Raw genomic sequence first — 20,637 nt, forward strand, 5'->3', positions numbered from 1 at the left:
GATTTCAGAACGCATTTCCCAGTTCCCAAGACTTCTTTATACTCTACGCTTATCAATTGTGACGGAAGGGGTATATCTTTATTACTTAATTGATGATTTTGGAAATATTCCAGGAGGTTTATTCTATATATTGATTTACTGAGAGATGCAAGGAAGTGAGAAGACAAATGATAGCACAAATCATAGGATATTCAGGAGATAGGTTATTGGGCTGGGTTGAAGGACGAAAAGAAGTAGATCGCAGACACATGGTAAAGTTCTGACATTGTCCATCTTATTATGTACCGAAACTAAGTATCGCGGGGCAAGCAGGTTAGTAAGGATCATTAGGGATTCGAATCCTCTGCAGCAAGAGAAAGAACTTACATTCCTAACATCTTGAATGGAGCAGTCTTTTGGCCTTCGTCACCAAGTAAGTTGCACTCAACCTGTTACTCAAAGATTAGTACGTGTCTCCTTCGAGCTCTCTCTCTATTAGTCACTCACGTAATGTGGTCCAGCGGCAACACCGAAATCAATCATTGTCAATCTATGGATGTAAGGTCGATGTCAGTGGCCCGTCTCAGATTTCGGTGAAGAAAGCCGGAACTCACGTAGTTGTTGTGTCATGTACATCTGCGATACCACTTAATTCGACTGCTCCAGCATAATTATCATCTACCCAACATGCTGCTCTACCCAAAGGCCTGTCTTCTGGGTTTCTGGAACATGACAAGGCGATCATTCAAAATTAGCTATACTCCTTAAAACGGACGGTGAGAAGCCTTGTCAGACCATTACTCACTGTAAATAGTAGATTGCGACTTCACCTGCGCTTAAAGTAATTGGAACACGGAATTTACTTCCTGCAGTCTCAGCATACCAATAATGCTTTTCTTCTTGAGCAGAACCTTTTGAAGGATGATAGGCAAACCAACCTGAACCAAAGAAATGAGATGGTGGTAAAGGGTTTATGAGATCATTTGCAGATACACAAAAAGGGTTTACTTCTCTAAACCTTAAGATATCTGATGGTCTATCGGATAACATTGCTTGAGGGACTCTGATAGCTCTTTGTTTAGCTGCTGATCCACCTCCTTCAGCATCTAATTCTTCCTTTGAGGTTAAAGATTCTTGTTTCGTATTTCCACTTGAAGAACCTTGATCTAATGAATCAGTCGATGGTCCTCCCATATATGGAACATCAAATGCGTGTCCCATAGTGGCTGCCCATCCGGCACATATCTGAGTTTGCATATAAGATATGATTATATCAGCGATCAATTCATGTCCTGCAGCATTCGCTAATACTGGATCAGTGAAAAATGCTGATCGAGCTTGTTCAGGATCCGATAAATAATCGTGATAGAGTATTCCTTTGGCACTATATAGAATGAAGGGAGAGTCAATTTAATGCCTGGCAAGGAAAAGTGTGAAGCTAACCTGATATGTGGAACATCATAGAATTGAGCTACTACAGTGTGTAACAATTCAGGACCAGCGAATCCATTTTGAGCTTGAATCTGAGGTGAGAAATGACCAAGAATGATGACAGCCGGTTGATCAGGTCTGACAAGGATGGATCGCACGAGTAGTTCGAAATGAGTGAGCCATTCGGGATCACTATTATAGCCCGATCAGTCTCTAATATATCATGGATTATAGTCAAAGTGTAATAGCCCAAACTCACTTTGGATCAGAAGCATCAAATTCTAAAATGACCAAATCAGTTTGATCAGGTAAATGGTGCATGGAACAATAAGCGAAATAGGCTGAATCGGTTCTCCTTGCGGCTCCATTTGTCATTTCGGATTGAGGGTGTGGGAAAATGGAGTTCCACCAATCAAAGAATTTGGAAGGGTAGCATCGTGGGGAAACCGGGTCATCTCCTGCTCCATGGCAGGCAGAGACTATTACGTGCGAACATGTCAGCTTGATATTCGCTCAAGTGAGACAGCTCGCTGGATGGTCTTCAACAGGTCGAGGCATGGAAGGGGATTATATGACAGTATGCGATAGCGTCTCACTCACCTGAACCACCCAGAACACTGATGGTAACTGGCAAACCAGCCATAGCTTTCTGTACGACTCTTTGAACTCTTGCACCACTTCCAACATGTAATCTAGATTTCAATAAACCCCATTGACCTCTCTTCTCTCCTATATGGTCACCTGGACCAAAGACTGGACAGAAATCGAATGGAGCTGGATCCGCGGCTGAGGCATTCAAGTAATCTCTTGGAGTGAGTAAACCTCCCGTCGAAGCGTAAGGTGATACGAGTGGTTCAGAAGATGCTACAAAGGTAATCAATTCGTAGTTTAGCTGTCCAGCTCTCATTTTTGTGTTTAACATATCGTCTTTTGTGGTTGGAAGGAAACGTGAGCAGGTACACTAAACTTACGAACAAGGAACCTGGAGAAAGTAAATAAACCTATTATGGCGACTAGAAGAAGCCATATTCGATGGGATAGACCTGTGCAATCGAAATTGATCAGTGTTGATGTAGTCAAAGATTTAATAAGAATTCAGCGGAGAAAAAAACCTTACCATATAAAGTACCCGGTCTACTTGTACTTTGATCATCCAGACCGACTTTGACCTCTCTCAGCATTTTGTGCTATGCAATCTGAGCGAGATGAGATACTCCCCGCCAGCTATGTATGTTTATCTTGCTTCAAAAGCAAGAGGGGTGATAGAGGTGACAAGAACTTGGGTGTAGCTTGACAGAGATTGGCGCGTCAGGTCGTTAACGTGTCGTATCGTTTATTGGATGGATGGAAAAGAGTGCCCAAAAGGTCCTGATTTTGCGCGATCTGTCTCCGAGTGTTATGCAGTATGACCAGGTGTCGACGCTGATAGTCAACACTCGAGCAGGGTTATGCTATGTTCGTAGACTTTACAGACTAATAGATATGCTCAAGATGTATTGGGTCAAGGTTTAAGAGAGAAGTGTGAGTATTACAGGGAGAACAGATTTCTGCTTTGAATTCAGGGTTTTAACTGAACCACGTGGAGAATAGTCGCAAAGGCCAAGACGCGTTCTTCGAGGGGGATGCAAGAACATGAGCAGATGAGATGAATGCAACCATCTTCACTATATCTGTCTGGAGAGGGCAGGAGAAGACGTCGAATCGGAGGGCACATTCGGACGATCGACGATATCAGAAAAGGATCACCGACAATATGGCATTGCCTAAACAACTTCAAAATGGTTTAACTCCAGATGAACTCACTTTCTTGGCAGAGGAAGAAACGGTCAATATCGTACCGTTATTTTCAATGACAAAAGTGCGATTATTAGGTGTGAGTTGAGAGCATGATCACATTGAGTTATGCTTTGATCTACCGAAGGAGAGACGAAGGAGCTAGACTGACATGATAATAGGGAATATACGGTCCTTTCGTACCTCCTTCAGCAACAAAAGTACCTTTATGGTTAGCGTTATCACTGAAAAGGAAAAGGAAATGTAGGATTGTACCTCCAGAATGGTTCAGTATAGGTACGTCAGTGTTTCTCACTTCGACTTGTATGCGAACCTCATTCATTGTCGGTCAGCTGATTCAGTATCTATGTTATATAGATCGCATACAGGCTTTGTTAAAGGAAGAAAGGGAAAATGCAGAATCATTTTGTTTATTGCCTAGAAGATTTATTGAGACTTCGAAAGTGCTCTTGGATGTGTGAGTCAATTAGCATCATCCATCACTCCCACTTCCCATTTTATGTAACTCCCTGGCAACGAACAACGAAAGTAATGTAATTGAAAATGAATTTTGAATAGAGCATCGGACGATTTAACACAGCCTTCAATGTTGAGGAGTCTTCTGAAAGATCTGAGGGAAGTCAGACAAGCCAAAATTAGAATTGGTTTACAAAGTGAAGGCGTCATGAGAGGTACTTATCTACAGGTCAGTCATATATCGCCGCTTTTCATTCGTAATCGTCAACGTTTAACCGCCGAAGGATGGTGGGAATTCCTTGTGCTCTCAAGGTACGATTAACTGATCTGATTTGGGATATATTAGGTGACAAACCTCACGCCATTGGAATTGAGTGAATTGAAACCTTTCCTAGTGAAAGCAATGGGAATAATGCAATCTCTCGAACCAAGAAGAGATGATGAAGATGAAGATGATAATAATAATGCTGTTCCCGGACGTGATTATGATGATTAGAATGTAACAGGGGCTTAATAATATATGAGGAGCATATACCATTTAGGAGAAATTTCAGGATTCCTGTCTTGCATACATAAGCATAGAGATCAAAGTGGTAAGTTCAAGTCTACATTTTCATGGAAGTTTTGACTCTCTCGAGAAGATTGATCAGCTTACATTCTGGATTTAAGTTGTATAAAAATCATAGCATGTATCGATTTATGAATTTTCTTCTATTTATGTGAAAGGTTATTCGTGTCTTAAAGAGTGAGGTTGCTTCGCACGGTATGATCCGGCCGGTCAAAGACTTTCACTTCCTGGAGAGAACCAACACGACTGATTGTGAATCTGCATCTCACCTTTACACAGCAAAAGTTGTGAAAAAGGAGAATGACGTACTGGATAACTTTCTTTTCCAGCCCCATGTATCACGATAATTCACATTCACCTTCGACATTACTTGTCATGTCTTCGCCTACCTTTATTAGTTTGACACAGATGGAAGGCACACGAGTCATGCCCCAACAATGATACGTGTTACTCATCAGTACAGGATGATTATTTTTGTTTTACTAACACTAATTATCCCATTCCTTTTCGGTCGTACACATTCATATCCAATGTCACCCAATTGTACTAATAACTCACCAAGCCCAGACAGATTGGACTTGCTCCAAACTTCCATTCAACAGGTTCAAGCTTTATTGAAGAATGGGAATATTACAAGTGTCCAGTTGGTCAATACATATCTAGGTTGGTCTAAACGAATAATGTGTGATCGCGATGGCTAACAATGTTTTTGAAAGTGCAGATAGGATTGAAAGAGATAATATTGACGGAATGGAATTGAGAGCTGTGATTCAACTCGCCCCTAAAGAGTCAGGCGAGTACTTCAAGACTTAATTCCGGAGCGAATTACATAGGCTGAAAGTGACAAATATACTGATACGATTGTTGATGATTAGTTCTGAAGATCGCTAAACAAATGGATGAAGAGAGATCTTCAGGGAATATCAGAGGTGAATTGCACGGTATCCCAATTCTAGTCAAGTAAGCAAAGTCTGTCTTTCCTCTGAATTAGCTCCGACATGCACGACACAGAGCTAATAGACAACCCATCCTGGTAATAGGGACAATATAGCTGCAGCTCACGAATTAGGTGTGGATACTACTGCAGGCAGTATTGCTTTGAGTTACTGTTATATCTCCTGTACAAGTTTTAATTTGTCCTAAGTAATGTTCTTTGATCTAGGCGGATCCATCGTTCCGAGAGATGCATTTGTCATCGACTAACTCAGAAAAGTAGGAGCTATCAGTGAATTATACCATTTCTTGTTTCATTATGCTTCCCTGCTGTTGGTGTATACAGCTGTGTAGACAAGATTTGAGCTAACGTGTTTCCTGCACTAGTCATTGCCAAGACCATCATGAACGAGCTGTCAGGATGGAAAGGTGTTCTTCACGCATTTGGTCCTGATTCGAAATTCAAATCACCTGAGAATGGTTGTTCTGCAATTGGGGTACAATGTAGTTCAGCTCATGTTAAAGGTGGTTTCGATAATGGTGGTGATCCATTGGGCAGCGCTAGTGGTTCTGCTGTAGGTTCAAGTGTTGGTTGGTGTCTAGCTTCGATAGGTACAAATACATTAGGTAGTGTAGTGAGTTTTCATTATTTTTTGTCTACAGATTTCCGTGTCCGTTTCTCCCCACCATATCAAGATACTGTTGTTGATGGGAATATTGGTATATTCTAGCTTGGTCCAGCAAGTAGAGCAGCTCTATTTGCTTTCCGTCCAACTATAGGTCGATTATCCAGAAATGGTATAAGCCCCGTTAGGTCAGTTGTAGATAACTTGGATTAGGCCTGGTTTTGACTAATTCTCCTCGTACCATGTATTCTCAGCTTGGATCACGACGTAATTGGTCCTATGGGACTCACGACTTATGACGTCGCGTTGATGCTGGAAGTAATGAGTGGTGAAGATGATAATGACAAATCGATTGAGTAGCACATTGTTATCTCTACCAATATATACATGTTCTCTTGTTATCATTCCCTCGAACTGTATCATTTTCGAGCTAGAAACTTGTTCGCTGATTAATGCAAATACAGCTCATGGCATATCCCCACTGTCGAATTTGACTCGTTCGGCTCTCGATCCACCTGATATATCATTATTCACATTAGGTGTTCCCGACCCAATATCTCCTCTCTGATGCACAATGGGAAATTCCAAATGGATGCCCATCTAAAAGCCAGGGATACACTTCATGCTGCATTGAACAAATTAGAATATCTAGGAGTCAAAGTGAGATTCGACACAGACATTTTGAATTCACCATTTCTCTCTCAAGTGAAACGAATTATTGGATGTGATAACTGATATAACGTCAATCAATATTGAATTTCGTCATGATTTCGAAGAATATTTAATTGATTTAGTTGAATTCAATGATAAATATTCTGTATGTCTTTTTTTCCCTTTCTAACCTTGTTAGGTTGTTTACGACGAATAGACTTCGAAGAAAGAGTAAACAATAATAACGATCGATCAACATTGGATGTTTTCCCGTTTTTTCGTGAAGACACACGGATTACCCCCTAATCAATGTTGTCAAGAACGACTCGTTGATTCGCTCAGGTCATCTCCACGATATTGTCCTGAACATGAGTTAATGGTATCTGCGACCAAACGGTTATCTGATGACAAAGGTCTAGGATACATTTTCGATAATAATCCTGATATCGATGCTATCGCTAAGGATCTCTCATTGTGTACAGTATGCCCCGTTTATGGGTTGGCGCAAGTGGTCATCCTGCTGTGTGTGAAAATCTCCCTTCCCGACTATCACCCATTGCACAGGACGGTAAAGATGCAGAAATCAATCTATGGTTTCGGCGATAAAGGGTATAGTACCTATGGGATATTGTGATAATGGATTACCATTTGGCTTGATGTTCATAACTAGGAAATGGGAAGAAAATAAATTGATTAGTTTGATGTGAGTTGAATTTGAATCTTTGCCTCTACTATATCAAGTTCCTAGGAGTCAGAATGAGACTGAACTGATCTTGTTTGTACGATACAGGGCGGCGTACGAGAAAGTAATGCCTAAACGTAAATCACCTCAACCATTCGTCGACAAACACGCTGCGTGAAGTAAAAGGACGGGTGCGCACCTCATTGCTGCTTCTTCTTCTTCGTCTTCACATCGTCAATCAAGGAGTTTGTCGTATCGTATAAGTATCATACCCCAAAGCTGTAGAATTAGTGATATCTACAATATGGCAAAGTCAGATAATTCAATTAGCACATAACGGTTGTATATACACGGCAATATGAGTCAGTGTACGTGTGGACTGGCCTGTAGGACGTATATGTATGGGTGTATATATATGCAAAAAAAGTGGAAAACTTGAAGGGTTCTTCTGTAAAAAGCGATTTGTAATATCTACACAAATAGATACAGTATCGTACGCCCTTTTACTTTTATCTGTGTAATGCATATTGATTCATCAAAAGAAAAGTCATACATATCCACATGAACATATGTCGTCAAATAATCGTTAGGATCGGAAGTAACTAGAAAAAACGGATAACACTATATATTACAAATACCGTCGAAAAAGAAACTGGATCCAGAAGAATAAATTAGAACAAGAAGTACACAGAAATTGCTTTAAAAATCAACCAAAAATAAACAACATCGGACAACGACGACGACGACGACGACGACGACAAGAACAAACGACGAGCCACTCAATTACCCAAAATTTCTTCAACATCAATCTTGGTGAATAAAGTGGCGAAAACATATTTGCTCATCATGGGATCATATAAAGGCAAATGGTGAAAACCTTTTGGACATAATGAGATAGGTTTGATATATTGCGCTAACAATGAGCCGTTGCCGTTGCCGTTCCCATTCCCATTTGATGATGAGGATGATGAGGATGATGATGCAGTTTTGATTTCCATATGGATGAAATTTATCATTAAATTCGAAGGTAATACTTTGATATCAAATTTAAACGTTTCATCCCAATTTGGATTCAATGTTATTCCTCTTGATGTTTTAGTTTTACGAAATGTTGGACTTGATGGCGTTGAATTGTTACTATGACTCGAGTTGGAGTTTGAATAAGAAGTCAAAGGTGATACTGGTGTGGAAGGTGATGATGCTGATGATGGTGTCGATGATGATGATGATGATCCAGGAATTCTAGAAGATCCAGAAGAAGCGGATGTCGATGACCATGAAGAACGATTCGAACTTGGTTTCAAAGTCACTTCAACGTATAAATCAGGTGATAAAGGCATTCTTTGACCTGAGATGATTTGGATGGTTATTCGATATCTAGTAGATATTTCTATGACTTTTTGTCTTAATGCGATTGGTTTCAATATATATCCATTTGATGAATGGAACATTCCATGATTCAGCAAGGTGCCTTCATCTATTTCATAAGGGAGAAAGGGAGAAAGGGGGAAACAACATTAACAATTGCACAGACAGAGTGGCAGGTGAGAAATATCATCTTACCTAATGTTTGCCAGTTTAATGCAACTAACTGGCAACCTGCACTCCATGCGATCGTAGGATCATAATTGGATGAAGTCAATTTAGTACCTCTAGGATAAACTCTTGATATATGATTAAAATTATGTTTGATCCAATCATTTTTATTTTCACCTCCATTATCTTTCGCGATCTTGATTGCAGTCCTATCAGATACACTGAATTGTTCATTCATTTCATATTCAATCAATTTTGAAAATCCTTTATATTTCACTCCGGTTGTATAGACCAATAGATCTAATAATTGATTAGAAAACGTATCTGGTTTTTCATTTTTACCGTTATGGTTACTATTGTTACTTGAGATTGACAACCTTCTTGTCAATCTGGCAAATCCAGAATCGGTGTCAGTGGATGATGTAGCTGAATCAGGTGAAGAAAAAGTTGCTGATAATCTAGGCGATCTCGCTTCAGGTTTAGGTGGTTTCGCCTATCACCAGCAGGTTACATCACATTGAATCATCAGTTTAAATTTGAAATTATCTTATTTGCTGAATAAAACTTCTCAACAGATTACTCACCTTGAATAATATGCGGTTCTTGAGCTGTTCAGGACTAGGTAGATCGTTGTATTCTCCCGAGATCGGAGCAGTCACTAATTTATCTCCGAAAACTTCAGTTAAAATGTTCGCGAGTCGATGTTGTTGTTCCAATGAACAGTGGATCTCAGCAGAAATGATTACGGGGTAAGGAGACGCGACGAAAGCATATTGATTTATAGCTCGGCAGATATCCCTGACTGATACACTTGAAGTAAGTGTTTTACGATGATACACAACTGGTTCATTATCACCAGATTGAACGTCCACTATGAATGAATACGAATCAGCAAAATGTTTCCCCGAGCTTTCTCTAGTCATCTGGGAATTTATACTCACTCTCAACACATCGACATCCAGCGAGCAGGACTCTTATATAACCTTCAACTGTACTTTCACCTCTCCATTGTTCGCCCACCAAATAAGTATTATGTGAACTTGATATATAGTAATGTTGGATGGGGTGAGTCATATCTTGTTGAACAGTAGTTGCATTATCCGGCGAGCAAAGAAATTCAGTCAAAGATGCTAGTGACCAGATATCTTGATCAGATTGGGTCTTGGATCTGAATTTCTCAAAAATCCCTTCTGGGTTCGACAAGTTTTGAGTTTCCTTCAAGAATCGATCAACTTTATCGCGATCTAATGAACCTTCCTCGGTCAATTCATTATAAATCTTTGCAATCTCAGGTCTGGTTTGACAATCTTTGATCAATTGATGAAAAGTCGCAATGTCAATTGAACCCTATCAGTGATAACCCATATTTTCATCAGTATCACTATTATTATAAAGTAATGGAGTGATAAAGTGGATACGGGTGCATGATGAGACTTTTGTTCGAAGACGATATGCATAAAAGATAGTTTTAAGGTTAAGGTTGAAAATAAATTTTCGCTTACGATATAAGATTTCTTAACTATATCAGGGATTTGTAAACCAATTTGATTACATAAAGCTTCAACTTGAACTGAATCAATCACTTTGGAACCTATAGGCCACAACTGTCTTATCCAAATCAAATCAGGATCTGCAGGGGTGATATCCGTTATATGTCTATCTGTAGATATTGATACTAATGATTTCAAAGTTTGTACCCATAATCCATAAATTTCATCGGTTAAAGCAACCATGTGTAAAACTTTCCATTGAGTTCCACGAACGTAAACAATCGTTATCCACCTTGAACTGTTATATGTGTCAGAGGGTGGCTGTCCTAATCGTAGATCTCGAACTTCGCTAATTAACACTAAAATAGAGGATTATACAGTTAGCATCTGAAATGTGACTTTGTGTTGGAAATCGTCTCACCAGTATTGTCTTTCTTACTCGACCATGATATTCCACCATTTCGAATACGTATGATGACTTGTTTCATTTTCCTACTGGAAATCTTCAACATAGGTACACCGTGTACCAAGGCGGTTGGCACTAGACCATCTACGGCAGTAGAGTCCATCCTGTATGGCGAAGACGAAGAGAAATTTGACCAAGAAGAAGGTACAGTGAATCTACGTCTGATGCGACACTGTGGCGATGGAGCAGGAACCGAAGGGAAATAGGTATCGGCTTCGTCACTTATAGGTGATACAGGTTCAGAATGTATCGGTGATACAGGTGCCGATCGAATCTTTGTTGGCTAGATTTATATCAATCATAAAATTATCAGCACAATTGCGCTTGACGGATTAATCTAGTAGGAGCAGCTCAATCAAGCTAAAAATGGATCGGATAAATGGGCCCTCATCAATGCAATAATACATACTGACTTCAATCCCTTTTGGGTCAGTCTTAGCATGGAAAAGTAATTAATCGTTGGGCTGGAAGGTGATGACATGATGGATACGTGTAATGAACGGGTATGGTGAAAAGTTGCAGGTGGATAGACAATGAAAGAAGGGGAAAAAGAGAATGCATAAATTTAAAACTATGGAAGGACGTAGTTTATATATGGGATATTCAACTCACTATACAATATTCAAAAGTGTTTCTGTTTTTGCAAATCTGCTCTACTGGATAACCATGCTACCGAAGTTCCAAATTCGTTCCACTGTCATACGAAGGCGGAGTGAACGAAGTCAGTATCAGATTTCGTCATGACATCAACAAAAGAGAGGAATGAAGTTCCTTTCAGGTTCGAACGTGGAGAGAAGGTATGACAAGATGTGGATGTGAAAAGGGAAGGGAAGATTTGATGGCTCAGCACGCAAATGGCTGTATGCGAAGATAGTCAATCCGCAAGGCGTCCCCCACGCATGGGATAGAGGCCAGTAGGACTGGGGCGACAAATAATGGTCATCATAGCCGTGAAACAGGGGAGAAGACGAGGGAAGATCGTGATTAGAAGGACGATAGACTAAATGATGTTGTGACTTACCGAAAGAATGATTTATTCCCGTTGGGGCCAAGTGAAAGTGAATGAAAGGAGACAAATGATAGATAGACACTTTATATATCTAAGTAGCAGTAAGAGTTGGACATTGTGATGCGACTGCAGTGCGTGGTGATGCAGTGCGTGATCATCAGAATGTCGTGTTCAGTCACTTGTTGCGGTGGATTATTGTGTGAGGGAAACAGGAATACGAACGAGGAAGAGAAAGAGAGAGAAATCTTGGTTTATATATGGGGGGGGGAAATCATCTACAGTTCATAATTTGGTCAAAATGATAAAGTATCACAGACTGTATGAAGTTTACACGTCATCATGACTCACCGCGGAAGTAAACTTATCAAAATATCAAAACAAGCACGCAAGTCACGTGCTATCCATTAACGCTTAAATCGTTTTATCCCGTTTATCGGTTAATTCGAGTTATTTGGCCCCAAAGAACGAAATATGAATAATCTGCTTGATTTAGTTGCATTAAAGCACTTTAAAAAGTCTGAATCATCATACGATAACACCCATTCTAAAGCATCGGTTGATCTTCTCGCTGACTCATCAGACTTCACCTTCTTGAGCATCGCTCTTAGGAACAGCTTCCTTTCCATTGACCAAGAGGAGGTGTCCGTTTCCTCAAAGCATTTCGTAAGATATCTCGCTGGAATCGACCAATCGCTTTGCTCCACTTAGTCATCCACGAAACCCACTTCGACTACTTCTTTACGGCGTACTCCCCGTCTTCGACTAACGAACACGATTCGAAGGACAGTCACGTAGCTCTTGGCTCCTTCGACCTGCCTCGTTTCTTCTTTCACCCCTCGGGACAAACCGGCTATACTCCTTTCAATCTGTATTTTACTTTGAACGTGAATGCGAACTGGCAAAATATAAGCGACGATGCCAACTTCGTCTCCTATGCCTGATATCTCCATTCCTCAAGCTAGGAGGATAGCTGTGGATACCACAGGGGCTCAGATAGTCCAAGAGGAATCGCCAGCTGTGAGATTTTACTTTTCATTCCTGTGCGCTTAATGTCAAGTATTCATGCTGAACTCATCATTGAAATATGTAGACTCGAGATTCCCGAGGTATCTATCTACCTCATTACATCGAGCCTGTATCTCATATCGCTATAGATGTAAGCTGTGTCATTCATTGGTGATAGTGGGAATCAGCTGATACAGATATATAGATTGGAGGATCTTTAGCTAAGGTGGTTTACTTCACAAGATCCAACCTTCCTATATCAACCACACCACCACAATCAGGCCATTCTTCACCTTTCCTACCGCCCGCAGAATCCGTTTCGGCGCCATCACTCCTATCCACATCCAACGGAGCTTCCTCTTCCAGATATCACATAGATCATGATGATTCGACTTCACTCAACTCACATTCTCATGCACCTTTTGACCATTCTCCACCACCGTCAAAGCGACCAACTTTAAACGGAGCTTTAACTCCAGGAGTACTATCAGAAGATTTTCAGTCAAATAATTCTCATCAACAGTTCACCAATTCATCATCAAACTCAAAATCAAAATCAATTCATGATAGAAAAGCATCAAGAAATAGTTTTAGTACACATCCAAAATTACGTCGTTCATCTTTACCACCACCTTTACCTGGAGGTTTACTAAATTTCGCAAGGTTCGAAACTGAAAATATAGATGATTTGATTAAATTCTTACAAGATTTGATCACTTCTTCTGCTTCAGCAAATAGAGTTTCATTGGAAAAAATGAAAAGAAATGTCAAAGTTATGGCAACAGGTGGTGGATCACATTTATTTTATGATAGATTAAAAGATGAATTAGGTGTTCAAGTTACTAGAGAAGAAGAAATGGAATGTTTGATCTTAGGTTTAGGTTTCGTAACTAGAGTACCAGAAGAAGTCTTTTGGTTCTCTGAAGAATTAGTGTATAAAGTATCACATACGCACCATGATTCAACTTCACCTTCAACTGCAAATTCGAATTCAACATCAGCACCTCCACCACATCCAGTGAAATTGACCATACCACCATCAGAATTACCTAGACCAAGTCCAACACCACCAGCCTACCAAGTCACATTCGCGGATACATTGGAAGGAACAGATCCGGTGCCTCACTTCCCTTGTCTGATAGTCAATATAGGTAGTGGAGTCAGTATCGTTAAAGTGGACGAGGATGGTTCATTCGAAAGAGTCAGTGGTACTTCTCTTGGAGGAGGAACCCTCTGGGGTCTATTGAGTCTTTTGACTGATGCTGAAAACTTCGATGGTGAGTCAACGTCTTTCTCCATCTTCAAAATGCCGTGACAACTGCTGATCCTTCCGTTCGAAATTCTTCGTATTCACTCTTCTTTCACTTTTTGGTTTACATCACCTTGCATCTCATTCTATTGCCTATGATCCGACTCGCATCACCTCTGCCATCACCTAATCTGACTCTGTATCACTCTCCTGCATATTTTCTCGAATTTCAGAAATGCTACTTCTGTCGGAACAAGGAGACAACTCAGCTGTAGACATGCTTGTAGGAGATATATATGGATCGGACTATTCTAAGATCGGATTGAAGTCCTCTACAATAGCTTCATCGTTTGGCAAAGTATTCAGAAAAGGATCTAATCCTGAACAGCGAAAGAAATCATTCAAACAAGAGGATATAGCGAAAAGTTTATTATATGCTATCAGTAACAATATTGGTCATGTTGCGTGAGTATTTACTCTTCTCCACACGTATCCACATCGAAAGCAACTCTCTTGTACCCCAATGTGGAGGCAGGACGACACTGATTATGTCTGCGTATCACGCTTAGATATATGAATGCAGCGAAATACGGACTTGATAAGGTGTTTTTCGGAGGATGTTTCATTCGCGGTAAGTCAAGGCTTCTTCTCCGAAAGTCTACTGATGGACTGACGGACGTGTTCGTGGCGGAGCAGGTCATGCGGCTACCATATCAACGTTATCATATGCCATCAGATTCTGGAGTAAAGGTACTATGCGAGCATGTTTCCTTCGACATGAAGGCTTTTTGTAAGTGCTATTCCCTATGTACCGTCCTTTGCCGCTTGACCTCCTTGGGTCTTTTCATTTTTCATGTGGCTTTTTCGTCAACCCTATGTCCTCTCGTCATCTTTGATTCCAGTAGCGAGGCAGATCTTGTAACCTTGCGCAATCTGTCATCAGCATTATACAATCTATCTTTCCGACATACATGATTGTTTGATTTATCAAAATGATGTCTGGACTTTAATCTGATTCCCACTGTTTCCCACGATGTTTCGATCATTTTTTAATATCACAGAAAAAGGCGGACAGGATAAGAAGGAACAGGAACAAATTAAAATAGAATTCCTCGGTTTTTCCCTTTAATCTGCTTCCGATAAACTTCCCCGCCTCGGTTCTGATCATGTTTACTTGTCTGTGTATTCACATGACTGATGACAGATGTTTTTGGTTGTGTTCATGCAATGCAGAGGTGCAATAGGAGCGTGGATAAAGAACGTCGAACCCGAACAAAATCAAGATATCGATCATGAAAATGAAAATGGGAATGGGAATGGGAATGGGAATGGGAAAGAAGATCATTCAAGCGATTAGTCATATATCGTTGATATCTTTTATGTAAAAATCTAGCATAGTCATAGTGATGAGATTCGCATCATCATAACCTATCTATAAAGAAGCCCTCGTCAGCGCACCAGGGGCATACCGTCTAAATTCCCAGTCGTTCGTTAAGCCCGTTAAAAGGAAAATAGTGGTAGAGGTAGATTTTTTAAATTAATTTCCAGGGGATTTACATGAATTAGCTGCAAAGTAAGAGAGAAAGAAAGTTATCTATCTCTCGGTCCTTGAGGAAAACAATGAGAAAATACCAAAACGGAAATTTTTCCCAAAGGAAAAAGGATAAACTCTAAATTGATTTTTTCTATTCTATTTTTCTTTCATCGACATGTGTCGGCTTACTGACGGGTGCCGGATTATGAGAATCTCACATATCGTGGGCAAAGGAATTTCGTAGGATAAGATTATATCATCTTGCTTGTGTCATATCCATCTATCCACCACATGTACACTGACACGAGACTGAGACCGAGGCCAGGCAAGGTGAGGCGAGGCGGGAAGGAAAAGGAGAAGGTAATGAGCGGACAAAGAAGAACGAAGGGGAGGGGAAAAGGGTAAAGAAAGAGATGGGATATTATTTGTTTCATATTATTTTATTCCCCTTGCATGGTCCAGAAGAGTTCCAAAGATGAGATGAATGTATATGGGAAAAGAGGAAAGCGATACATGTCCTTTATTGTTCTCTTTTTTCTTTCTATGGATTGTGTGAAGAATGAGATGAATGGTATACAAAACAAAACAACTGGGACGCTAAAACCATTCTTCTTCTGAGACTTTGTGTGATGCAAAAGGGGCGAAAAGAGAGGGGGAAAAAACAATGTAAAATATAAAATATAAAATAATAATGTTCCGAATGAAAATAAACCGAGCTTCAAGGTGAAAAATGATCTACTAATGGCATGACGTCAGATGGGGTTTTGTATGGTAACGGGATCATTTGATACTTCTACTACTCAACTGTACCTTTTCACTGCCAAACCAAACGATCAACACCACCATACATATCATATTTATTGCGATACGTTATTGTGCGTACGTACATGCCATCAACCGACCACTACCACCGCTGCCTGCTGCTGCTGCTGCTGCTGCTATCGGATTCCCACAATCGTATCATCTTATAATTCTACTCAGTATTCCGTACACCGGTCGACTCTGCACCACTTGTAATCTCCCCTCGACGAATCAAGAATCAATGTCATCGTTATTGTAAATTAGCCTTTCTGTCATCCAAGATTCCAAGGTGGAAGAAAGGATCTCCGGTGCATCTCAATATAGAATAATATCCATCCTTTCGTTTATCATCATCGATATTCTACACAAGTATAAGAAGGATTCATCTGACAGTATATTCAAAATATCAGTATAATACATCTATTTCTATGATCTTATTAATCACCTGAGAATAATCATTAGTGACAAGTGTTGGTCAAGACAGGAAAGAGAATATCTATTGAATCCTACAAGCGCTTTCGACGTTCCAGCTTATTGTGTGTCAATATCGCGATACCTTGAACTAGACGTATAGTCAGCCATCAGTCAAAACCAAAGTCAAGGTGATACCGGAAAAACCTATAGGCTTACCATGGGGGGTGATCACAAGTGTCCGGTAAGTAATCATTCTCCTTCTTCCCCCTATTTCTCTATTTCTCTTAGACAAAATCATTTCATGGGTTTTACTTCTTCATCATCTCACATTGAGAATCTCCATTCACCCTGAAAGTTTCTCTTCCATCGAAGCATCTCATGGCTCAATATGAAAGGAGATGTACGTGATATACTGACGAGGTGAAATTCTAGCTATGTTCGGCAACTTTCACCAGACCTCAACATGTCGGCAGACATTTGAGAGCACATACAGGTGATAGACCGTACGAATGCAAAGAATGTCCATTACGTTTTGCCCGAAGGTGAGTTACCTCTCTGTTACCATATAACAGTATCATTTACCCGTGCTCATGTAACCTTGGACGATAGTGATTTACTATCTCGCCATGTCAACAAAGCTCATAAACCTCCAGATGAGAATGCACCACAGGATAAGAAGACTACGAAGAAAGGTAGACGGAAATCATTCCCTGCGTCCGCAACAAGTAAACAGACTGTCAATGAGAATGATAACAATGGTGAACAATCTACACCACAAGGGCAAGCACAGCAACCGATTGGTAGTCAACAGAGAGAAAAACCTAGAAGTGCAAGTTTCAATCAACAACCTCAACTTCAAGCTCAAAGGATGTATCCACATCATCCATTATTGGGTGGATCAGCCGCTACGATAACGGATCAGAACTCATATCAAACGCAACCTCAGGCTCAAACTTGGAGCAACAACCCTTCTCAAGCTTATGCAACTACAGCAGGAATGACAAATTTCTCTTCTTCACCTTATAGTCAAACTTTTGTCAATCCATCAGCAGCAGCAACAACAACAACAGGAACAGGTAACCCAAATGCTATTCTGGGCAATCCATCTTACACAAATATGAACGTTAATGTCCCAATGTTCGACACTCCTTTTACTGCCGCTCCAATGAGAATGACTGGCTCAGAACAAGGTTACTCTTCAATAGGTCAAGTCCCAGTAAACAATAATAACGGAGTATTGTATGAATGGGGTTTCAAGAAGAGAGCTTGTGATCAATGTAATCATTCGAAAGTTCGGTGTGACTTTGCCGATCCTTGCCGTGAGTCCATCGGGTTGCTTATAAGTATATCAAATGATCTCATCACAGCATACTAATCGTTTTTGTGATTATATAGTACGATGCGCACATCGTAATATCAAGTGCTCATACAACAAGCCTCAAAGATCTCGGACTATCGGGTATCCGCTTGTTCCAAGTCAAAGTACTGCTTCGCCAAAGATGACTACAGGTGTCAGTCCACAAACCAGTAATCCTATCTCGACTTCGCCTCAGTCTCAATTCTCTTCTCCCCATTCGAACAGTAGTCCTATCGCACCTACTCAGCCTTTGACTTATCAGGCTCCAAGACACAACTCTGTGTCTTCTTACCCGGCCCACGTATCAGTGCCTTCCGCGAACGTTCCTTTACGACAATGGGGTAGTTATTCTCACATTCCCGGAGCACAGCCTCATCTATCCACAAACTCCTGGCAACCTATACAGAGTGATTTGGGACAAGGACCATATTCCCATGTTCCTGCTGGAACAGCGCCAGGTAGCATCACTGGTCAAATCCAACAATCTCCCGCCGCCATCAATACCTCTCTACAATCAATGCCGTCCTATCATACCTCTGCTCAAACGCAAGGTCAAGGGCAAGCTCAGAACGATTCACCTCAACAAGGCTTTGCGCCGACTCCATCTTTGACTAACAACACTATCAGTCCGCCAGATATTGACGAGCCTTTTGAGAGAAGAAGCAGCTATACTGGAACGACAGATCATGTTTTACCTGGACAAGAATGGCAAGACCAGTCCAAATCGTATAAGACTTCCAATACAGCACCTACCCTTCGAACATATGATAGTGATCCAACATTCGTCGTACCCGCCGATTCGTCCCCTCTGCATATCTCACCTACTCAACCGCAAACCTTGTTTAACGACTCTCCGTTTGTTGGTGGATATAACATGCAATGGCCAGCGTCAACAGCAACAGCGACTGGCATGGAACAATCTTGGCAGAGTCGTCGAGATATGACCTCTGACGAAGATAACGCTTCTGCACTGAGTTCATCTACCAATTCAGCTTTCTTAGAGCTTAACGACGCTCAATTCAACCCATTACAACAGCATCAAAGAAGACGATCAAGCGCTGGACAATGGGCGAGTGCGTTAGCGCAAATGTCAATACAAGATCCATCAGGAAGTACTGAACAGTCCATCATCCCTCTTCCTGAGCCATTTGCAAACACCCACAACATCGGTGTTGATCTTAATTCAGCCAGTCAACAAGGATCATCTCGAAGGCCTACTTTCCCAACTTTGACAGGAGTGACCGAAGAACCCGACTTGGAATCTCAACCTATGCCAAGCTTGTCAGACGTTAAAGATCTTTGGCGACTATTCATGACTGAACCCATGGCTGGACTTACTCCACTTGGCGAGAAACATAACGATCTGGAATTAAACACCAATAGTGGTATTCCCAACGGTCCTCTAATCACTCCCAGACCAGGATTAGGTAAACGTTCATTGAGTAAATCCAATTCCATGCCAGACTTGCAATCTCCAATCATCAATGGCCCCACGTTCTTCAACACTTTCCTCAATGGAATAACACCGAAACCTACCGATCCTCAAAATTCTTATATTCCGAACCAACAACCTGCCGCTGGAGGTCATTCAAGTGCAAACGACAGTGGTGATATGAGGAAATGGAATAAGGAGATACAACAAAGACAGTCATCTTTCTCATTACAAGGTCAACCTTATAAGATTGGTGGAAACAAGTCAAATTCTCAGCAATTCGCGGGCGGTTATCAGAATGCAATAAATTCAATGGCTCCTCCTTCCATGAATATCCATCCGCAGGCGCAATCCAATGAAAACGTAAATGCAAATGCGAATAGGGATACGAACCAGAGGATGAGACCGTTGCCAAGTGTAGTTCAGAGGTCATCTGCATTAGAGCAAACTCTTGCACCTGAAAGGATACCTTCATTCGGTGTTCCACAAGCTTTATATGATAATCAATCTCCAGCTTCGACTTCGCTTACTTCCGCTTACAATCAGAATCATTATTCGACGATACCTCCTGCACCCGCTCCTTCGATTTCGAAAAGTAAATTAAGTGGAGTTCCACCTCATATGGCCAGACCTGGAAATAAAAGATTAGCAAGTCAAACTTTAATGGGCGATAATGAGAAGAAAGCTACTTTTGCTTTATATGATGAAGATGATTCTTCGACAGATATCAATATAATACCCTCTCAGCCTTATTCTCACAAACAAACACAACAACCTCAACCTCAACCTCAACTTCAAAGTCAAAGTCAAAATCAAAGTCAAGCGAATTCAATGTTTTATCCTAATTGGAGTTTGAATCCTCAGAATCAGCTACATACCCAGCCTCCTGTAGATGTCCGAAGGGGATAAGGAGGTTCATGGGATGTTTTAAATTGATCCTACGGAATTTACAAACAATGCGGGCGCTTACATCTTCACATCTTGACATCTTTAAATCTTCTCTTTGATCTCATTCTCAATTTTTAGTTCCAACCCAGTTTGGCCCGGTGTATCTTATGCGTTTTCTTTCTACCCTTCTCCCTGTTTCCAGTCCCGTCAGAGTGTTCTCAAAGAAATTCAATCTGTATCAAATAGTAGTAAAAAATGGTGGTAAAACCAAAACCAAATATCCCGCTCTGGAGATATTCTGTCCTTCAGGAGATACCTAGTCATAGTCTAAACCCT

General features: G+C 40.8%; 8 protein-coding genes across 8 annotated transcripts; 6 read left to right on the forward strand and 2 right to left on the reverse strand.

The window, feature by feature from the left end:
• Nucleotides 1-362: 362 nt before the first annotated feature.
• IL334_001024 (uncharacterized protein) lies at nt 363-2,591 on the reverse strand (the record flags this gene model as incomplete). The annotated part of the gene is made up of 9 exons (XM_062932784.1): nt 363-428; nt 487-529; nt 594-701; nt 785-1,363; nt 1,423-1,602; nt 1,670-1,889; nt 2,011-2,274; nt 2,382-2,453; nt 2,528-2,591. 9 exons carry the CDS (start codon nt 2,589-2,591, stop codon nt 363-365), a joined length of 1,596 nt encoding a protein of 531 aa, XP_062788835.1.
• A 572-nt stretch (nt 2,592-3,163) lies between these two features.
• IL334_001025 (uncharacterized protein) lies at nt 3,164-4,156 on the forward strand (the record flags this gene model as incomplete). Its single annotated transcript, XM_062932785.1, has 5 exons — nt 3,164-3,283; nt 3,366-3,480; nt 3,562-3,661; nt 3,763-3,889; nt 4,007-4,156. The coding sequence occupies 5 exons, from the start codon at nt 3,164-3,166 to the stop codon at nt 4,154-4,156; spliced, it is 612 nt and encodes a 203-aa protein (XP_062788836.1).
• A 602-nt stretch (nt 4,157-4,758) lies between these two features.
• On the forward strand, nt 4,759-5,569 carry IL334_001026 (uncharacterized protein; the record flags this gene model as incomplete). The annotated part of the gene is made up of 7 exons (XM_062932786.1): nt 4,759-4,891; nt 4,950-5,021; nt 5,104-5,188; nt 5,269-5,330; nt 5,391-5,401; nt 5,445-5,453; nt 5,549-5,569. 7 exons carry the CDS (start codon nt 4,759-4,761, stop codon nt 5,567-5,569), a joined length of 393 nt encoding a protein of 130 aa, XP_062788837.1.
• Nucleotides 5,570-5,638: 69 nt separating this feature from the next.
• Nucleotides 5,639-6,147, forward strand: IL334_001027 (uncharacterized protein; the record flags this gene model as incomplete). The annotated part of the gene is made up of 4 exons (XM_062932787.1): nt 5,639-5,658; nt 5,721-5,796; nt 5,893-5,975; nt 6,042-6,147. 4 exons carry the CDS (start codon nt 5,639-5,641, stop codon nt 6,145-6,147), a joined length of 285 nt encoding a protein of 94 aa, XP_062788838.1.
• Nucleotides 6,148-6,354: 207 nt separating this feature from the next.
• On the forward strand, nt 6,355-7,298 carry IL334_001028 (uncharacterized protein; the record flags this gene model as incomplete). The annotated part of the gene is made up of 5 exons (XM_062932788.1): nt 6,355-6,511; nt 6,582-6,604; nt 6,725-6,960; nt 7,019-7,141; nt 7,229-7,298. The coding sequence occupies 5 exons, from the start codon at nt 6,355-6,357 to the stop codon at nt 7,296-7,298; spliced, it is 609 nt and encodes a 202-aa protein (XP_062788839.1).
• Nucleotides 7,299-7,899: 601 nt separating this feature from the next.
• Nucleotides 7,900-11,093, reverse strand: IL334_001029 (uncharacterized protein; the record flags this gene model as incomplete). Its single annotated transcript, XM_062932789.1, has 7 exons — nt 7,900-8,597; nt 8,684-9,149; nt 9,241-9,527; nt 9,598-10,003; nt 10,159-10,505; nt 10,568-10,895; nt 11,022-11,093. The coding sequence occupies 7 exons, from the start codon at nt 11,091-11,093 to the stop codon at nt 7,900-7,902; spliced, it is 2,604 nt and encodes an 867-aa protein (XP_062788840.1).
• A 1,443-nt stretch (nt 11,094-12,536) lies between these two features.
• IL334_001030 (pantothenate kinase) lies at nt 12,537-15,232 on the forward strand (the record flags this gene model as incomplete). The annotated part of the gene is made up of 7 exons (XM_062932790.1): nt 12,537-12,638; nt 12,712-12,777; nt 12,832-13,903; nt 14,109-14,340; nt 14,445-14,506; nt 14,572-14,665; nt 15,109-15,232. 7 exons carry the CDS (start codon nt 12,537-12,539, stop codon nt 15,230-15,232), a joined length of 1,752 nt encoding a protein of 583 aa, XP_062788841.1.
• Nucleotides 15,233-16,841: 1,609 nt separating this feature from the next.
• IL334_001031 (uncharacterized protein) lies at nt 16,842-20,322 on the forward strand (the record flags this gene model as incomplete). Its single annotated transcript, XM_062932791.1, has 4 exons — nt 16,842-16,865; nt 17,057-17,166; nt 17,234-17,943; nt 18,020-20,322. The coding sequence occupies 4 exons, from the start codon at nt 16,842-16,844 to the stop codon at nt 20,320-20,322; spliced, it is 3,147 nt and encodes a 1,048-aa protein (XP_062788842.1).
• Nucleotides 20,323-20,637: the final 315 nt, after the last annotated feature.

Source organism: Kwoniella shivajii, chromosome 1 (assembly GCF_035658355.1).
Source record: "Kwoniella shivajii chromosome 1, complete sequence".
Lineage (NCBI taxonomy): Eukaryota > Fungi > Basidiomycota > Tremellomycetes > Tremellales > Cryptococcaceae > Kwoniella > Kwoniella shivajii.